The sequence below is a fragment of the Gobius niger genome, assembly GCF_951799975.1.
Source record: "Gobius niger genome assembly, chromosome: 8".
In the NCBI taxonomy this organism is placed as follows: domain Eukaryota; kingdom Metazoa; phylum Chordata; class Actinopteri; order Gobiiformes; family Gobiidae; genus Gobius; species Gobius niger.
Window position 1 is genome coordinate 17488680 of NC_136859.1, and position 17966 is coordinate 17506645.

Genomic DNA, 17966 nt, shown 5'->3' on the forward strand with positions numbered 1-17966 from the left:
TTCATACTGTGACTGCAGGTTTGATTGTCCAGGAGCTAAAGTTTTACTGATCTAGTGAAGGTTCTCAGTGTTGGGATGTTCCTGATGTGAGTTGGAACAGTGTTCCAGGTGTGAGCTGCCCTCACTGAAAAGCTCAACTGACCAAAAGATGTTTTCCTGAAAGAAACTGCTTTGGGCTCGTGTGCCTACACTGTCTGTTAGGTGGATGAATTCCTGCAGAGGGGGTGGGGCCAGACCATGCAGTGTTTTATAAACCAGTACAATGTCGTGAAACCGTATCATATTCTCCCAACTAAAAAAATTATATTTTGAGAGAACATGGCAATGATGGTAAGAGCTTTTGATCCAAAACCTTGAGTGACTGCTTATAAACTCTCTCCACTGTTTCAGCACTATACTTAGGCTGTCTTTTATTTTTTATCATAACATTTTTATTAAGAACAACACGTAGTATAAACATCTCACAGGGTGCAATGAGTGAATGACACATCATTGCTTTTCCACCTTTGCGCTATGATCTTTTTGAATGCTGTGAGGCCTGCAAGACAGCTTTTACACGGTCTCTGTTAGTGTACTGAGGCAGCTCACTACTTTACCCCAGAGCTCCTGAACTCCTGGACATTGCCGCGAGATGATTTAATGTGGTACTTTGAGGAGCATGAATACCTGAGAATGTAAAAAAAAAAGGAAGTCTCTAGCCCATTCCTGTGTGGAGTTATGGATTTTTAAAGAAATAACCAGTTTGCTCACTCCAGCTACTAGGGGTCAGCTTAATTTTAAAAAAAGGAAAGAATTCCACAGCACAGTGTCCAGCAGAGGGCACTGACATAATAAGAGATCAGGATATAAACAGGATATCATGGCCACATGGTAAATGGTCAGTCTGCCCCAGGCCGGCTGTGGCTACAATAGTAACTAGCTGCCATTGAATGTCGAATGAATAATGACTTTATGTAGCACTTTGAGAAACATGTGACACAGGCTGATGAAGCACAATAAGAGTAAGCCGTTATTTTTGAGGCCACAGTCCTTTACAATATGCGGCCCGCGAACCGCCGTGGGGGCTGAATTTCGGCCCTCGACCCAAAAGAGTTCGACATCCCTGCTCTATGGCAATATTTCAAATGTGTACAGTGATTAGAGTTCTTTGAAGCTTTCCCAAATTAACTCCCAGTCAGGAATAAATTAGGCTGTCATTTATCATGAACGGTGCTGAAAAAATAGCTGAATAATATGGTTGTTTGTGGATGTGCTGCAGCTGATTAAAGTAAATAAAGAGCCCCTATTGTATTCTTAAAGGAACTATTAAATACTCTTCTATTGAACAAATGAAATTTACAGATGCGAAGCCAGAAAACCTATGTTTGCCTTCAGTTTTGTTCCTTTACAGTTAGCTTGCAGAGGCTTGTGCGGGAAATCAATAAAAGATCAGTTGTTTTTGGAGCAGCTACGATCACTGCGTGGAAAGGTATTTACACACACACCACCCCGTTAATCACAATTGAACTGATGTAATGTCACTTTTTTTTATATCATCTGCCTTCAACTAAATATCTTGTTTCCATGGGGTCCTATTATGTGTTGAACCATCTAATCCTCTAGTTGCACAAACATATCCTCTCATACATTTTGTCCTTTTGTTTGTACATCCGTTTGTGTGTGTTGTGCACTCTGTGACATATTGATCTTGTAACATAATACATTTTATTTCTTTTGTGCTTTTCTCCACAAAATCAATCCAACCTTTTCTTGTTGTACATAAGCGAATAGTATGTCACTGTATGTTGTTTATATGAGGTGAAGAGAAGTCATGGCCACATTGTAAAGCATTGAAACAGAAAGTCGTTTAATATTGATGTTAAATATCTGGACATTGTATAACATCGTCAGGCATTGAATTGTGAACTAAATATTACAACCAGATACAGTAAATCCAACTATATAGAATGAGTTATCTAGTGTTCATCTTTTGTTGTGTTAATGCCCAGGTTGGCGCCATGTTCAGCCTCTCTTGTACAGTCACCCCGATCGTTCAGCCAGCTGCTAACCAACTCAGCTCTCAGCGCTGGAGAGAGTTCCTCGCCACAGGACCAAAGTCATTATCTGGTAAGCGTGGTTTTTTTGTTATTCCTTAATGAATTAAAATAAATGATTGTATGGCAACAGCAGAGGAAGCTCATACCATTCTGCTCTGGGAAATAAATGGCTAACTAGGACTTCATCAATATACTGGGGATAATAAAACCTACTGCAGTAGAAGCATACTCGGAAGTGTGACTAAATCAATTTTAAAACACCAGAGGAAATCAAATAAAAAGCACTATTTAATTCTACTCAAAGGATGAGGCACTGCGGAGGCTGCATACGTTTAGTCTGTTAGGGTTGTGTTGGACGCCTCATTAGATGATAGTATGATAAGTCATGTGCGGGACAGAGAGGCCTGGTTAAATAATAGCGGCTTCAAAATTGTTTGTTGGTACTTTACTTTTAATAGTTTGTGTCCATTCTGAATATTAATGTGACCAGAATATTAAGGTAGACTTTGCCTTTTTCACTGTTCAAATGAAGATGTTTCTCTGTAGTTATTGGGCATAATTAAATAAGAATAAAACTGGCCCAAAGCTAATTGTCTTCTGTGTGCAAAAATGAAATAATTTATTCTACTATCATATACTCCAGGGGTGCACAATGATTGCAAGCTGCCTACTAGTAGATCACCCACGCAAAATGAGTGGATCGTGGAGTCCTGTCTCTCCAAATAAAGTTTATTTTCTTGCTTGAATCTAGGGCTGGTTTGAACGCCTATTTTGGGAGCATTCCTTCAGGAGACAGGTAGACTGGTGGATCTCCGGGCCTTGCTGACTTTTAAGTGTGCGCCCCGGTCCCTGTGTATACTATAACAGGAGTAGAAAAGTGGTGGTGTTTTCCAAGATGTTTTTGTCGTCAGTAAAAGAGAACTTGAAGACATTTGTGGACCTGCCCTCCAGGTGAAATTATGACAAGCAGTTCTGTTATTCACAAACAGCCTGTTTTTGTCGCTGCCTAGTTCCTGAGACAGAGGTCAAAGGTGAGAGCTGCCACTACTTCCTGCTGGTCCAGGGGACAGACGACCTCAGTGGGGTCTGCAGGGTCCGAATGTTAAACTCTGACAATCAACTCAATGGCGCCGCTGCCATGGCAACAGTCACGGCGCTGCTGAGGGAGCCATCTGTACCTGCAACAGGTATTTATCATTATGTTTCTGTGGCATTTGTTACTCTTGACATTTCTCTGAGTCTGACTCTGACTGTAGGAAGAGAAAGAGCAAGATGGAACATGGAGTTTTTATGATTTAGATAACAGCTTCATGTTTAATAGAGCCAGCTGAGAACTGTCAAGCTTTTACATTGTTGCTTTGAAGTGAAACTGGTAGTATTTAATTACTCAAATTGCATGTTTTTGTTGGATGAACTTGTTATTATTTAATACATGGTTATTTGGAGGTTTTAACAATGTGGTTTGTGAGTTGAGTGATGTTTTTTATGCAACATTGCACAGAATCTAATCCCTGGTTAGTTAAAAGAATGCAAAACCAAAAATTAATTAATGAGTTTGTTTCCAGAGCTACAGTACCCTCTTTCCAAATAAAGAATGCAGTTGTAAATTTTCTTTTTACTTCCTTGACCAGGAGAAGCTGTAAGCGAAATGGTTCGCCTTCTGCCTTGTCTCCAAGGAGACGCTATGCTTAAGAGAGAGAGGAAAGTGGCCCAGGTTCAGACAGTTGCTCTTAAACAATATCTCCGTAAGTCTTTTAAAAGGTTAACTTTGTATTGAAAAGAAAATGTATACATGTAATGTTGAGTGAGACCAGTAAACCTGCACTGACAATTGAGATAATTGAATGATACGAGACACGAATATTAAATAGGTCTTTAGAAATGTGTCCACTCCTAATTTAAGGATTTTTTAAGAAGAGCTGTGATATCTTATGTAATTCCCTGCTGTATAACTTGAAGCTCTTAGCATTTGCATAGATGCCTTCAGACTCGATGGAAAATATTTTAGCTACAGTAGACTATGGCCCCTTTAGCAACTCAAGATATGGAGAGTGGTGCAGTGGAGTCTGGTATTAATGAAAGGTTTTTCAGATTAAGCACTTTTTAAGACTAAGTCTGGACCGAAACAAGACTAAACTATATGTAAATCAACCTGGCTCTGTACGACCACAGAGAAACACTACACTGAAGTACTTTTCACTTTATTAAAGTTGCTCTGTTGCTTGATCACCACCTGTGTCTGTGCTCTGTGTCCAGAGCGGAGAGAGGGCTGGTCTGAGTCAGCGGCGGTGCCCATCACTGAGCTGAAGGCCTTTCTGAATTTGTCCAGGGAGCAGTGTCTGAAGGTGATTGACTCCTCTCTGCCTTCCATCTCGTCTGCTCTGACAGGTGACCAGGCCAGAGCTGCGGCTGCACTGAGCTCAGGTAGAGTCGCACTGTGTCAAAGACAAACCACTTCAAAGTTGTGGCTTCAAGTATCGAAGTCACGGTGGTGCAGCGGTTAGCGCTCGTGCCTCACAGCTCGAAGGTCCCGGGTTCGTTTCCCACCTGGACGGGGCCTCTCTGTGTGGAGTTTGCATGTTCTCCCCGTGTCGGTAGATTAGTGGTATAAAAACATGTGCAATAGATTAATCCTCCAGCCAGGTGTTTCTGACCACCAGCCTGGCTCCACATCATGGAGCTGGGTCTCCGAGCGCCAGCCCATGCTGGCAGCTCACTGCTCCTACAGGTCGCCCAGCGACATTGAGGATGGGTCAAATGCAGAGAACAAATTTCTCAACAGAGATTTCTCTACAGAGATTAATACAGTACAACTTAACTTAACTTATCTCTTTCGACAAGTGACTGTTTATATAAAATGTGTCACTAATAACCAATGGCCGCTTGTATCACGACGCCGACACTAGGGCCGCCATTGCTGTAGTACCTCCATATAGGGGCGGCAGAACAAGCTAGTTTTACATTACATAGCATTGCACTTTAGACACGCTTCAAACAACTACAAAGCCTGGTCCCTATTTTTTTTAAACTTTCTACAGCTAGTTATTGCTCCTGTGATAACGCTAGGTTAGGCACAATTAAAGGGATCAGGCTGCTTTTCGTAAAAAAGCATTTTAGAAATCTCGTAAAGGGCCGAGTCAACAGTGAAGATCCTGCCTTTATGCCCTCTTTAGGAACATGCTTCATCAGAGCTGGGGAGGAGGAGTCTGTAAATCCGCCATGATTTCCCCCTCGAACATAGTTATTATGGCAAATGGGAAGGAGTGAGTAATGACGGTCTATTAATAATATGTCTATGCTAATAATATAGTAATGGGGTGAACAGCGTGGAAGTAGGCATTATACCGTAAGGGATAGTATGTTTCCTGGTGTTTATGATATATTAATAAGTGTGTGTCCCTGCTTCCATGTCTTATGACCATGAAATTACCATGATTACCATGTTCTTACACTTTTAGGTGCCATGCTGTAAAGTAGTACTGTTATTTCATTTATCATGTACTTTTTAACATCACAGACAAGTATTTAGATATTCACATTTACTCCACTGAGTTATTTTGAAAACAATCTGACTTCATCCACTGAATCCGTGTCATAAAAGATACAGTTGCCTCAAGGCAGTGCTAAATCACTACCGTAAAACTGGAGGTGGTGTTAAAAAAACACCTTTAAGCCAAGTGATTTTATGTCGTAATTATCTCCTTTCTGAGATGAAGAAACTCTGCTTAATCCTGCAGATGCAGAGTAGTACATACCTGTAGTACATCCATAGACACACTCGGGTATTGTTAAGCTCCATCTCACTGCAGTAAACAACTTTAGCAATCCATCAGGACTGTCTGCCTGCATGTCCTGAAGGTGTGAGTGACAGTGGTGTGGGCTGTCAGACCAGGGCGCCGTTCATACAGCATAATGCTCACGTCCTGGGGCCATTTCTGTGCAGTGAAAGCTCTCGTGTCATCAGCAAGGCTTCTGTATCTTCTTTTATCACATTTATTGTGTCTTTGATGCGATATAATTTAATCCCTCTGCCAAAACACCAGAAAAGAAGTTGCTGATTTCATCTCTTCAAGGCCCTGGCTGCCAAGAGCACAGCGTGGTGACCCGGTTTAACTGATAGTGTGTATAACTCGCGCAATCCATCATGTCGAACAGGCAACAAGAAATACGCGGTTATTACGTGTCTGGAAGCCAGAGGTTGTGCGCTCCAAGATATTCTGTGAAAGGCTTCATTATGAAATCATGACAATAGGAATACAGGAGTGATTCACCAAACCGGGGTCACGAGTCTTTACGTAAATGCTTTTATACCACGTCTTGCAATTGTGGAAAGTAAAAAGTACTAAAAATCCTTTTGTGGTAAAAATACTAGGGCCCGACCAATAAAATGTAGATTTTTTTCATTGGAAAGAGCTTAGCGCTTTTTAACATGAGCGCTCTCACAATTTCCTCGGCCTCAAGGGAGCAGGGAAACATTACGGTGAAAATCGGTCTCAAGTTTGTACCTATTTTATGTGTTTTATGTTGGAGACCTTTGTGTATAATTTAAGAACAACGAGAGAGAGAGAGTTACTGTTTTTTTGTTTTGGAATCTACTGATTGTAGTCTTTCAAACAAGCTTCCTTTGAAGTACCTACCTGAATATACGGCGCCCCCTGCTGTCACAGTTCAACACTGACACATTTAGAAGCTTCATACACAGGATTATAGACCAGACAGTTTACACAAATATCAGCGCCGCAGATCAGTATTGGCCAATCAAAATCCACAATCAGTATTAAAGTAGATAAAAACCTTATCGGCCTCTGTTAGATATATTTCTATAAATTTCTATGATTGAAACTTTTATTAATAAATGAATAAATGTTTAGTTATACGCTGGAGGGCGAAAGGAAAGCGCAGGCCTTCGTACGCCATAATAAATTAGCTGAAAACTTCAAACAAAAGATCGTGCTAAATATAATAAAAATCAATGTTAACTTACACGGTCCTGTTGGCGACACAAACAAAAGAAGGAAGGAGAGGAGTGCAAAGTTTCATAGATTTAAGATCAGATTTAACATGAAGAAAGCAACAGCTCACAGCGATCTGTCCCATGAGTGCATTTGCTCACTTCTCGTTATTAGTGGTAAGAAAATAAATACCTACTCCACATGCACAGACACAAAAAAGTGACTACCATCAAGTGCCTACATCGTGTCTGCTAAAGCCTCAGTAGATGTTCCTCATGCTGTACAAGTGAGGACAGTCCAGTCACACATCAGGCTTTTGAAATGAGCACTTTCTATACAGGCCATTTTGTCCAAACTGCGGGGATGCTTTATCTTCTTTCGGTGAACCTTGGTGATTTTAGTGATATTTAAACGCTTGTGATAATAAATGAATAGCCTAAATGTAATTGGCGAATATGTAGACTTCAGTTTTAAGATTAACTTTAGACTATAGTTTATTTTATTTTTTATGACGTTGTGTCTGTAGCATTTGGCACGGATTAGCAGTCCGATTAGTGCAGTAGTTTGCGATCCTCAGCACAAGGATGCTCCAAATTAGTCGACTCTTTCAGTTTAAATGTGTTAGATGGTCTGTCAAGTGACTGTGGATGTCTTAAAATGTTGTTTGAGATAGGAAGGGCTTTTTTTTTAGGTCGCTCAGGATCAGGACATTTCAACAGTTTTAAATCAATATTGCATTTTCTGACCATCAAAGTGTAAGATAGTGATAAAGATGTGTGTGAGATTATTGCCAAATACCTGAATAAAGCATCATAATATTACCCCTCTTGAGGTGGAATTTGAAATATCTTACGTTTTAAGTAAATTTGTTTCGCCTGTATCTGTACTTTTACTAAAGAACATTAATTACTTCTTCCTCCACTATTCTTTACTAGCTCTAGCAAAAGCTGTTGTTTGATACCCAGTATAAAACTGCTGGGCATGACTTCACTCAGAACATTTACTCACCACCTGCTCTATGCTTGAGTTAGTGTGTGATCATGGACATTTTCTGATATAAAAGAGGGAACAATTTTGTTGTTATGGTAATTTTCAGATTTTCAAACCAGCTCCGCTCAGCAGACAGATTGGCCTGAAAGAAGTGTTCTCCACAACGTAGAGAACCTGCAGAGGAGGCGACAGAAAAAGAGGTAACCGTTTTGTTTATGGCCGTTCATTTGCCGTTAGTTGTTTTTCTTTCATTTGTATTTTATCTGAGCTTTCAGATGCACAAAAATAACCATTGACTGTCTGTGTTTCAGATTTGGCCTGTTGGGGCCCAGCTCGAGTGACAGCCTGTTGGGTCCGAAAGACAGTCAGAAGAGCTCTGTGGCTTTACTGGACGCCAAGGAGCTGCTGAGGCATTTCACTGCTGACGGCACACCGAGCGGAGAGCTCCAACCACTGGCTCTGAACAGGGGGTAGGACACAGAGAAGAGAGACACTGATCTATACTCTGACATTAAACAAATGGCCCCATACCGTCTGCATAAAAACATCTGCATTTATTAGTTTTCTCACTTGCCTGTAGATGATGATAATGAGTCTGTAATGAGTATTTGATTATGATCATTTGTCTTCTTTGCTGAGAAAAAAAATACAGCGTTCAGTTAAAAGAATGTTACCGTATAGGATTCATTCATCCATTAGTCATAGACGACGTTCAGACTTCAGAACAAAGTGAATCCCATATTTTTTGCCCATATGTATGTGACTGGTACAATTTTTTCATATGCGACTTGGCTCATTTCAGTGCTGTTTGTCCTAAATCACATCCAATCTTTCACAATGCGACTTCAGTCTGGCCAGGTCGCATTCTTCTGACCTTTACACCCTGTGATTCTGTGATAAAGTAGACAGGACCTGGAAGGAAAACAACAAAAACACATTCTCCATTTCAAATTCACTATCGCACTTCTTGACTCCACAGACGCCGCTGTCACTGCCCCACAAAGGCCAAAGCCAAAGAAACCTGGTTCATTGTTTACCCTTAAAACTATTTAATTTAGTAAAAGTGTTTGCCCCATTGGCTTTGCACTGACGTTAACATTGTCAGATAAGCGCTGCTATGTTTCAGTCCATGTACTGTCATTTATATTTCTACTAACACTGTGTTCTCTTCTGCGGATATGGGGCACTTTGGGGACACATTTGTTCACACAAGAGACCTGATGCGATTCAGATATAGCTGGAAATGGGAGTGACCTTCCAATAAAACAGAAATGAGCATCATCTACTGTCTGAACATAACCACAGTTGTTGCAACAGTTTTCATAACAAACGTAGCTATTTAGTCCTTGACCTACAGTCTTTCTTTCCTTTTGTCTCATCTTCTTTGTCCTCATTTCTCTGTCTGCATCAGAAGTAATGTATTCCAGCTCTCACCAGACCTGTCTCCTGGCAAAGTCAGGCAGATGCCCTTCAGCAAAGCCTCCGCCACTCATTATCACGGCATAGAGTATGTTTTGTGTACATTTCTGGTTCATGTAGAGTGATCCACAGACTTTATTTAACACTGTTTATCCTAAGGTTCTGTTTGGACCATCAACGCTCCTTGGACAAAGACCAGTCATTTGTGCGTCTGCAGTCGCGGCTGATCCGCTTTGAGACCCAAACTACCTGCAGCAAAGAGCCTGGTGCCCTTCCCTTTGCTCTGAGCCCCGCCCCCTCCCCCTCTGTGATGTCAGAACCAGGAAGTGTGCATGATGGCGAGACTCTGCAAAACGCTGATGTGGCGCGACTTAAACGCAGGTCGTGGGACACGGAGATTGTCGGAGGCTATCCACGCAAAAGGTATGAATTAGTTTAAAACAAGACTCGTGGTTATTTTCAAAGCAATGATGCATAGTTCTGTTTTTTCTGAATTTTGAAAGGCTGGTTAAGTCAGAGAGCAGCGATTCGCTCTGTTCCCAGAGCAGTGGCAGCAGCGGGACACACCCCTCCATCAGGTCGCTCAGAAGACAGACCGGTCGATCTCAGTCCACCTCTTCAGCTCTAACCACCTCTGCCACAAGAGGCTCCACCTCAGGTTAAAAGCCGTCATTAAAACTGGTTGCCTGGTATTTTTAGCGGTTCGCTGAGGTTAATGCTGTGACAAATCTTCCCCAGACGCTGCGACTCCAACCGACAAACCACCTCAGCAGAAAAACCATCCTGCTCAAACAGAGGATAAAGCATCAAAAGAGTCACGTTCCCAGAAACATAACAGAGTGAGTGTCTGAAGAAACAATAACTAGTGTCCTGCACATTTTTATTTTCCGTTCTTTAATTAACGATGGCACATGTTTTTGAAAATACATATTTGAAAGGCCTTTTTGGAGAAATATGTGTCTAGTCAGACAGCACTGTCAACAAGTAACAGCCTTTTGTGCTACAGCTGAGCAACTTTGGAAAAATCTCAAAATGAATGCTGGGCGATAATGACGAAAATATTGTGTGGGGCTTTCTTAATAATGCTAATGAAGCTGTATTTTTGCAAAGCCATCAGGAATATGCAAGAATGTCCTGACAAACACAGCAACATGATTGCTGTGTCGCTCGATAAGAGCTACAAAAGAAGCAGAAAGAGAGATTACACATCAAGTGTTATATTTTTGTTTATTGGCAGTTTTTGCAACTTTTTTGTTAGTTTTGTGACTTTAAGATGTTCTCTATTTGCACATCTTACACACAACACTTTCAATATCATTCTTGTAGACTGCATTGTCCCCAAATCTAAATAATAATAATAATGCATTGTTTTCTTATAGCGCTTTTCTTGAACACTTTGCATTACCAATTCACTCCATACTCTGGTGGTAAGCTACTGTTGTAGCCACTGGCCCCTCCAACCATCACCAACCACTCACTGACACTTAGGGCTGGGCGATATGGCCAAAAAATAAAATCTCCATTGTTTGGACGATTACGATTTTAGTCTCCTGATCTTTCATATGAAGAAAACTGCTCCGAGTCCTGCTCATACCGTAGCTACAATTAGGCCCATTAAGATAAAAATGGTTATTTCTGTTCTAGATATTCCTTGTCTCTCAAAAGTAAAATCTCTTAATAAGCCATGGAGTTTTCCAAAGTGTTTTATTTTTATCGTCTTCATGCCTCTGCTGTGATTGACAATCGTCTCCATGGAGACTCAAGGGAAAGGAGTTACATGGTCCGCTCAGTGCAGAATGAGAGGAAGGCACAGGAGCCGACTGTAGGAAAGTGGGAAAGAAAACTCGACACGCGGCCTTTGTGAAGCAGCAGAGATCATCAGAAAGTCTCTGGCTTCTCCGCTGGTGTCATTTCGCTACGGAGCGTCTGAAACGCTGAATTAATTGAATTAATTTGATTTATTACCCAGCCCTACTCACACTACATTAATTCTGGCCAATTGTACATGTTTTTAGTGGTAGGGAAAACCAGAGTACCCAGAAGAAACCTACGCAGACATGCAAACTCCACAGAGAAAGGCCCCCTCCAGCCTGGGATCAAACCCACACCTTCCTGTGGATTTTTTTTTTCTGTCCCTCATTGTAATTGTGATTAGTTAGTTTACAGTGCAAACACCAAGGACGGCCAGAAGTTTGAGAGAAGACTGAAATCAAAGTACAAAATGAATACAAAGATCTTTTCAGAATACTATGTTAAGCACATTTTATACAACAATGTGCTAATAAAGAGCTTTGTGAGGTAGATTTCGTTCTTCACACACACATACATGTAAATATGTAGCATAGTTCCTCTGCCCAATCTGCATTTCGACCTTGACTTGCTCCGATTTGTGATTACCTTCCAAACAGGCTTATCATTCAAACAGCAGAGGACAGAACAGTGTGCCTTTTTCACAAATAATGATTGCAGTTTATTCAGGACAGAGATTAAAAGCTGCCGCTCCGCTCCTCATGAGAACATGCTTTTGCTCACAGTGATTTATAACTGTCCTCACAGCAGTTATGGGGACACAATTAGAGGCATGTATTTATGTAGGACTGAGTTTTTTTTCCCGTGCACACCTCCAGTGCGTTTGAAGGCTTGCCCTGTGCAATGTGCATGAGCGGTACGACAGCACAAGGACGTTTCCAGAAGTCAAGACATTTTGCAACTATCTAAAATTAGTTTCTCTGAACCGGGATAGCATTGGGTAGATTGGGAATAAGCTGAGCCGGATGTTTGATTTCACGATTGTGCTGTGACAAATGTGTGTGTGTGTTTGTGTGTTCTCAGATGCTGCAGGAAGTGGTGGCTAAAACACTCAAGCACCATGGGATCAGCTCTGAACATAAGTGCTTTGAGGCCTGCAGCAAAAGACTGTTTGATATCTCCAAATTCTATCTCAAGGTTAGTTTTGCACTGCCCACACGGCCTCAGTGACGCGCGTTTGTTGGCATTGCCTCCTATACACAGAACAGACTGAAGCATTGATCATGTTTTGTTGAAATATACTGTATCCTCGCAGCATATCAGTTGTTTATGTCTTGTTAAGGCAAACTTGAAAACTATCGCACAGACTCAAATTCTCAAAAGGTACGGCAGTCATCTCTGATTGGTTACTGGAGTTGAAGACAAATTTGGTCTTTTGTTGTTTCGCACTAATCAGAAAACTGTTATTTCTGTCTGCATGTCAGGTCAAAGCTGAGCATTCTTAAAGGAACAGACCACCCTTTTTCCATACTGATATGTTCTTACCTGAGCTTAGACGAGTTGATACGTACCTGTCTGGTCTTTGTGCGTGCCTGTGGAAGAGCGTGTTAGCTTCCAATTTCACCCCCATTTGGAGCTATTGGATACTTTGGGAGAGGCCAAATGCTAACAACATCTGTGGTCGTTTTGCGTGACTGAGGGCATGCACACAGACCAGACAGGTACGTATCAACTCGTCAAAGCTCAGATAAGAACATATTTCAGTATGGAAAAACGATGGCCTGCTCCTTTAACCTCTTAACCCACACCTGAACCGAGCCCATTTTCTCTGGTTTGGCATCACCCAAATCTAAAAGCTTCTTGAACAAAGCGTCAAAACAAGGATGAAGATACATTTAAAAGTGGCAAAAAAAGAGCAATAAAAACACAATAAACGATTGACAAAAACACGATTAAAAAGTGAGGAAAAGGCAAAAAAAAAGAGCCACAAAAGAGCAAGAAAAACGTGCCGTAAAAGCAACTATAACACAATTTAAAAAGCGACAAAAACGTGAAGAAAACGAGTCAAAAAAGCGATGAAGAACGCAACAAAATATAACAAAAACACAACCAAAAAAACAGAAAAAAGAGACAAAAACACAACAAAAAAGTAAAAAATTTGTGGCGACAGCGCAACAAAAAGTCACGATCAGCTATGTAGGTCTTAGCTTTCAAATGAGGTGTTTCTCTGGCTTATATAGGCTATAAGCTCCAGTCGAGAAGCTTTTAGGTTTGGGTATAGCCAAACTGGAGAAAATGGTTAAGAGGTATGTGCTTGTCCCTTGTGTTTTTTAATTTCATTGGTAGTGACGCATCTGTTTTAAGCCCTCGTTTTTCCACAGACGTTTCAAAAGTGGCAACCGTTTGACAAAAATAAATTTAAAAAAGAAAGATTAAATCTAGTCATCATCTGTGTGGTGCTTTTCTGACAGCCTGTGGCGTCAAATGCTGCTCATTGTTTGGAAAGAAACATGTTTTTGGAGTGGAAAGAATCATGTTTTAAGCTGTGGTGTTTTGTGACATGTCTTTTTTTTCATAAACCATATTAGGAATGTTTTTGATATATTAAAATAAAGTTGATTGAAACAACACATGACTAATTCTCAACCTGTTTTTAATTTGTGTTTTCTTTCACTTTCACTTTCTCAGGATCTCAAAACATCTCGGGGTTTGCATGAGGAGATGAAAAAGGCCGCCTGCAGCAACGTCAAACAAGTAAAACCACACGTCACATCTCTGCACCGCTCAGTTCAGTCCGGCTCCTCGTTAACACACTTTCTTTCTATTTTAGGTCATCGATTGGGTGCTGGAGAAATATTCAAAGAAGTGATGATTCATTTAAAGATGATAATTTATTTGAACGTTTTTTTGATTGTGTTTTATCACATTTTACATTATTTTAAGTTTGTTTTACTACATCTAAGATACTTTAAATTAAAGTCTTTACTGTGTTTTATGTTTTATTGCCATTATGAAGCTGGTTATGTTTATTGAGCTTTAGAAATGCTCCACAACTGTGTACATATGTTCTGTATATAAAAACATTATATTTTTACATGTGTTTGATCTATCTGTCACTTACAACATAAAGAGGCTGTGAGCTTACTTTGCACCTGTGAACAGTGTGAGCGGTTTACTGGAATATAGTTCTTAAAACTATAGTGTATCGTTTAGTGTGTGCAGACCGCTGCTGTTCTTGTAACTTAACCACATAAAAGAAAACCATGTACGATTCTCATTCTGTTGAAGTGATTGTGGCGAGTATTTCCATTTCCTTTACCATAAACATTACCCTACAGTTAAACATGTTCATTGCACAATAGGAATGTAATTTATTGATTTATGCACAGTTACAAAAACATTATAATGTGAAAGATAATGTCAACATTTTTTTATTTTTCTAGCAGATTATTCAGAAAGCTGATTGAGCCCCACACACTGAGTTTCCAAACCCGTAAGTGAAAGCAATGACTTAATTCTGGAGGTTTAGCACTTTCAAATATGGCATGTGCCCATACACTGAGGTTAAGCAGCTAATCTCACCAGTGTTGGGCAAGGAACTAAAAAAATGTAATATATTGTATATTAGTGATTACAGCTCTAAAAATGTCTGTATGTACAAAAATGTAGCTGAGTTACACTACTTTGAGTTACCTTTGGCAAAATATAAACTGAATATAGTATTAATGCCACCGAGCAAAAGTGCAGTCAAAGATTTCCTTTTCCTTCGCTTTTTCCACATTCTCTTGTGTTTTGTTTTGAGGACATAACCAGAGCCACCTTATCCAATGGGCTAGCAGGGGCTGGAGCCCAGGGGCCTACCATAGTCAAGGGCCTATCAGAATGAAGCTCCTATGTGTGTACCTGGAGCAGGCCCGCCCTACCTGGCCCAGAGGGATACATGTAGGAGTAGCATGGTTAGGGTTTTTGTGGGGGTTAGGGTTAGGGTTATAGGTTAGAGTTAGGGTTTGCGCCGAGGGGGCGTGGGGGCCTACAATTCTGTTTAAGCCCCGGGGCCTATGGTTACATTAAGGTGGGCATTTTTTTTGGGGAGTTTGGCATTTACTGAAAAATGTTATATATTTTTGTAACTCGTTACTTTTGTAATAGCCTACGTTACCCCAATACTAAATCTCACTGTATAAGATTACCTTGCATGTTGATAAGTTTAAGGCAATCAAATTTGAGCTCTGTCTGACGTATTATTAAAACCTGTAAGAATGCATGCTACACACCCTTCCTTTAAAGCAGTACTAAGTAACTTGTTTACCTTAATAAATCCTTTTCGTAGTCCCTCTGGGGGTAATGCAAGTGTTAATGGGATGATTGGGGTGTCTCTGGCCAGAAAACCACAATTGCAACTTCGCTGCCACCGGGTCGGAGTCGCCAATACACGAAGAAGAAGCTAACAGGCAAACAGCCAAAGCTAACTGCGGGCTAGCGCCACTTAAACAGTATTTACAGCCAAGTTTGAGTGAAAATAATTATCTCCATTGTGTAATTGGATGTACAATATCCCTCTCTCTCCCTTTGTCTTTTCTGTCAGCGTAGTATTTAGTCTCACGGACAATTAATGAGTAAAAAATCGCAACAGACACCTGCCGTGGCAATAGAGCCTATGGGCATGAGTTACTTAGTACTGCTTTAATTATAAGTTTGTATTATTTGTAGCGCACTGTTATTGGCAACATTAAGCACTTGAAAGCATCATTTCCATCCCGATTTCTCTCGTTTCCTTATGCTGCTCATGGCCAAACAAACTTGCATATTGATAATGTATGTCCTTGTAATTCTGTAGTCAAAAAGTGTCTGCCAAAATGACACCCCTCACTGCTGTGTCATAATTTTACCACTCTCTCTCTCTCTTTTAAGAGCCTTTGTCCCTGTCGAACTTTTTATATTTGTTTTGTACAGCCTACGTTTATTGTTAACATTTTTCACTAACGATTCTTTCTTCTAAAACTTTAAATGATAATCTAAAACATTCACTAAGGCCAACGCTGAAGAAACTGTTAACAGCCTCATCTGGTAGCGCAGAAATCTCAATTTATGAGAACACTGTTTTTTTTCCCTCTCTCCCCAGGAACAGGTGTAAAAAGTTAATTTCATTCCTCAGATCTGGGCTGTCTATTAGGGAGCCAATTTTCACAATATGGTCATTCTTGGATCATCGCCACTCAGTAAAGCCATCTGTTGATAATGGGTTTAATTGCCTGAAGTTTGTCAAGCGTGAAACTAGCAATAATTTTTTGTGCGGCTTTTAATAGAGCCGCCGCAACAATAGATAACTAGCAATAAAAATGCACTTTGCGTGGAAATAAAAAGCGATGAGGACATTTCTATTACAAACTACTCTATTGATTTAAGCAGGATTTGTACTGTGTGGATCGCAGCAGCACCAATTCAATGAGTTCCTGAAATAAGAGGATTTGGGCTAGAAGAGAAGGATTAATTAATCACTAGGTCTGATGCACCCACTGAGCAAATAGGTGTGTGCCAGAGCTGCTTCAGAACATCCTGGCATTGATTCTTCTTGTTCATGAGCACGAGTGTGGAAAGTATTTGAAAAGATAGTCCTGTCTTATCGAGTTTGGATGTGAAACATGTACAAATAGAGACATGTTTTCCATATCCAGGATCAGTCTGCAGTTCAAGTCCGCCATTTAAATTGGAGCTCCAGTTTTGTTGTTTATAGATAAGATAAGATAATCCTTTATTGATCTCACAAAGGAGAAATTCACTTGTTACAGTTGGCGTTCAAGAAGATCACTCAGAGTTGCAGCTGAGATTATTGCACGTGTTACTTTACAGTCTTATTGTACATTTATATCTTTGGGTTTGACCTGTGTTGATGATGCGCAATGGAAAAAATACTTCAGAGCATTTCAAAGCAGATTTTTAAACACATTATCACCTGGTTTAGTTCAGCTTTGATCCTGCCCCAGACCGCTCAGCAGGTGGTCTAGCCCTGCTTTAGGTCGAGACCAGTTTTAATCTTTCTTCAGTCTTGGTGTAGATCCTGTTTCACCCGGTCTGAATCTTTTATACTGGCCTGAGGTCTGTTTTGGACATCATCTTATTTTGAGTCTATTATTTAGCTGGTTTAGAACTTGGATGTAGGTGTAGTCCTTTTTTCACAGATCAGGTGTGGCACATTCAGTGTTTAATTGTATTAAACACAATTGCAGGAGAAAAAAAACACAGACATTTATGTTCCAATCATGGCTTTTTAAGTTTATCACTATGCAGCTTTTTCATACAAGTATAATTTATTACACCAGTTTATTGTTTAAAGTGCACATGACAGGTCTGAATGCTTTTGAAAATATGACTTATTTAGATGGATAACATCAGTTGCATAGTTATCATATTTCAGTGAAGCAGCAATTTTAATGAATAAATGTTGTCCATAAAAGTAATTTTTCAGTTTTTTTAAGCTGCTGACAGGAAGTGACATAGATAAAGGTAAAGTTCCATAGCATATTTCCCATACGTTTGTTAAGTGTGACATAACACATAGTAATTATCTACTTCCAGGTCCAAACTGTAGAGACAGGGAAAAACTAGACAAAGTGCTCAGGGAGTCAATAAGAAAATGTTTTTTTTTTCCAGTGATAAACACAGAAAAAAAATATATATATATATAAATATATTTATATATATAAAGTAAGCCTTGTATGAAAAAAGAAAAGCATTACTAGAGGATATTCAGAGTAAATGTAATATTTCTTTGTGATCGAATGTTTAAAAAGAGCCTTGTAGTCGGCTCTACAGCAGGTTA

General features: G+C 40.1%; 1 protein-coding gene across 2 annotated transcripts in view; it reads left to right on the forward strand.

The window, feature by feature from the left end:
- The window catches only part of mtbp (MDM2 binding protein), a 29179-nt gene extending 15018 nt beyond the window's left edge, over nt 1-14161 (forward strand). Inside the window, exons 10-23 of one of the 2 annotated variants that reach the window (XM_079562198.1) lie at nt 1402-1468; nt 1989-2106; nt 3047-3223; nt 3668-3781; nt 4293-4460; nt 8085-8178; nt 8290-8448; nt 9390-9485; nt 9557-9820; nt 9901-10055; nt 10136-10236; nt 12230-12343; nt 13835-13900; nt 13977-14161. In XM_079562198.1, coding sequence (XP_079418324.1) covers nt 1402-1468; nt 1989-2106; nt 3047-3223; nt 3668-3781; nt 4293-4460; nt 8085-8178; nt 8290-8448; nt 9390-9485; nt 9557-9820; nt 9901-10055; nt 10136-10236; nt 12230-12343; nt 13835-13900; nt 13977-14015 — 1732 coding nt within the window. In that variant the 3' untranslated portion in view covers nt 14016-14161. The remainder of the gene's footprint in view (nt 1-1401; nt 1469-1988; nt 2107-3046; nt 3224-3667; nt 3782-4292; nt 4461-8084; nt 8179-8289; nt 8449-9389; nt 9486-9556; nt 9821-9900; nt 10056-10135; nt 10237-12229; nt 12344-13834; nt 13901-13976) is intronic. The other variant, XM_079562199.1, reaches the window with a different exon arrangement.
- The last annotated feature ends 3805 nt before the right edge of the window (nt 14162-17966 follow it).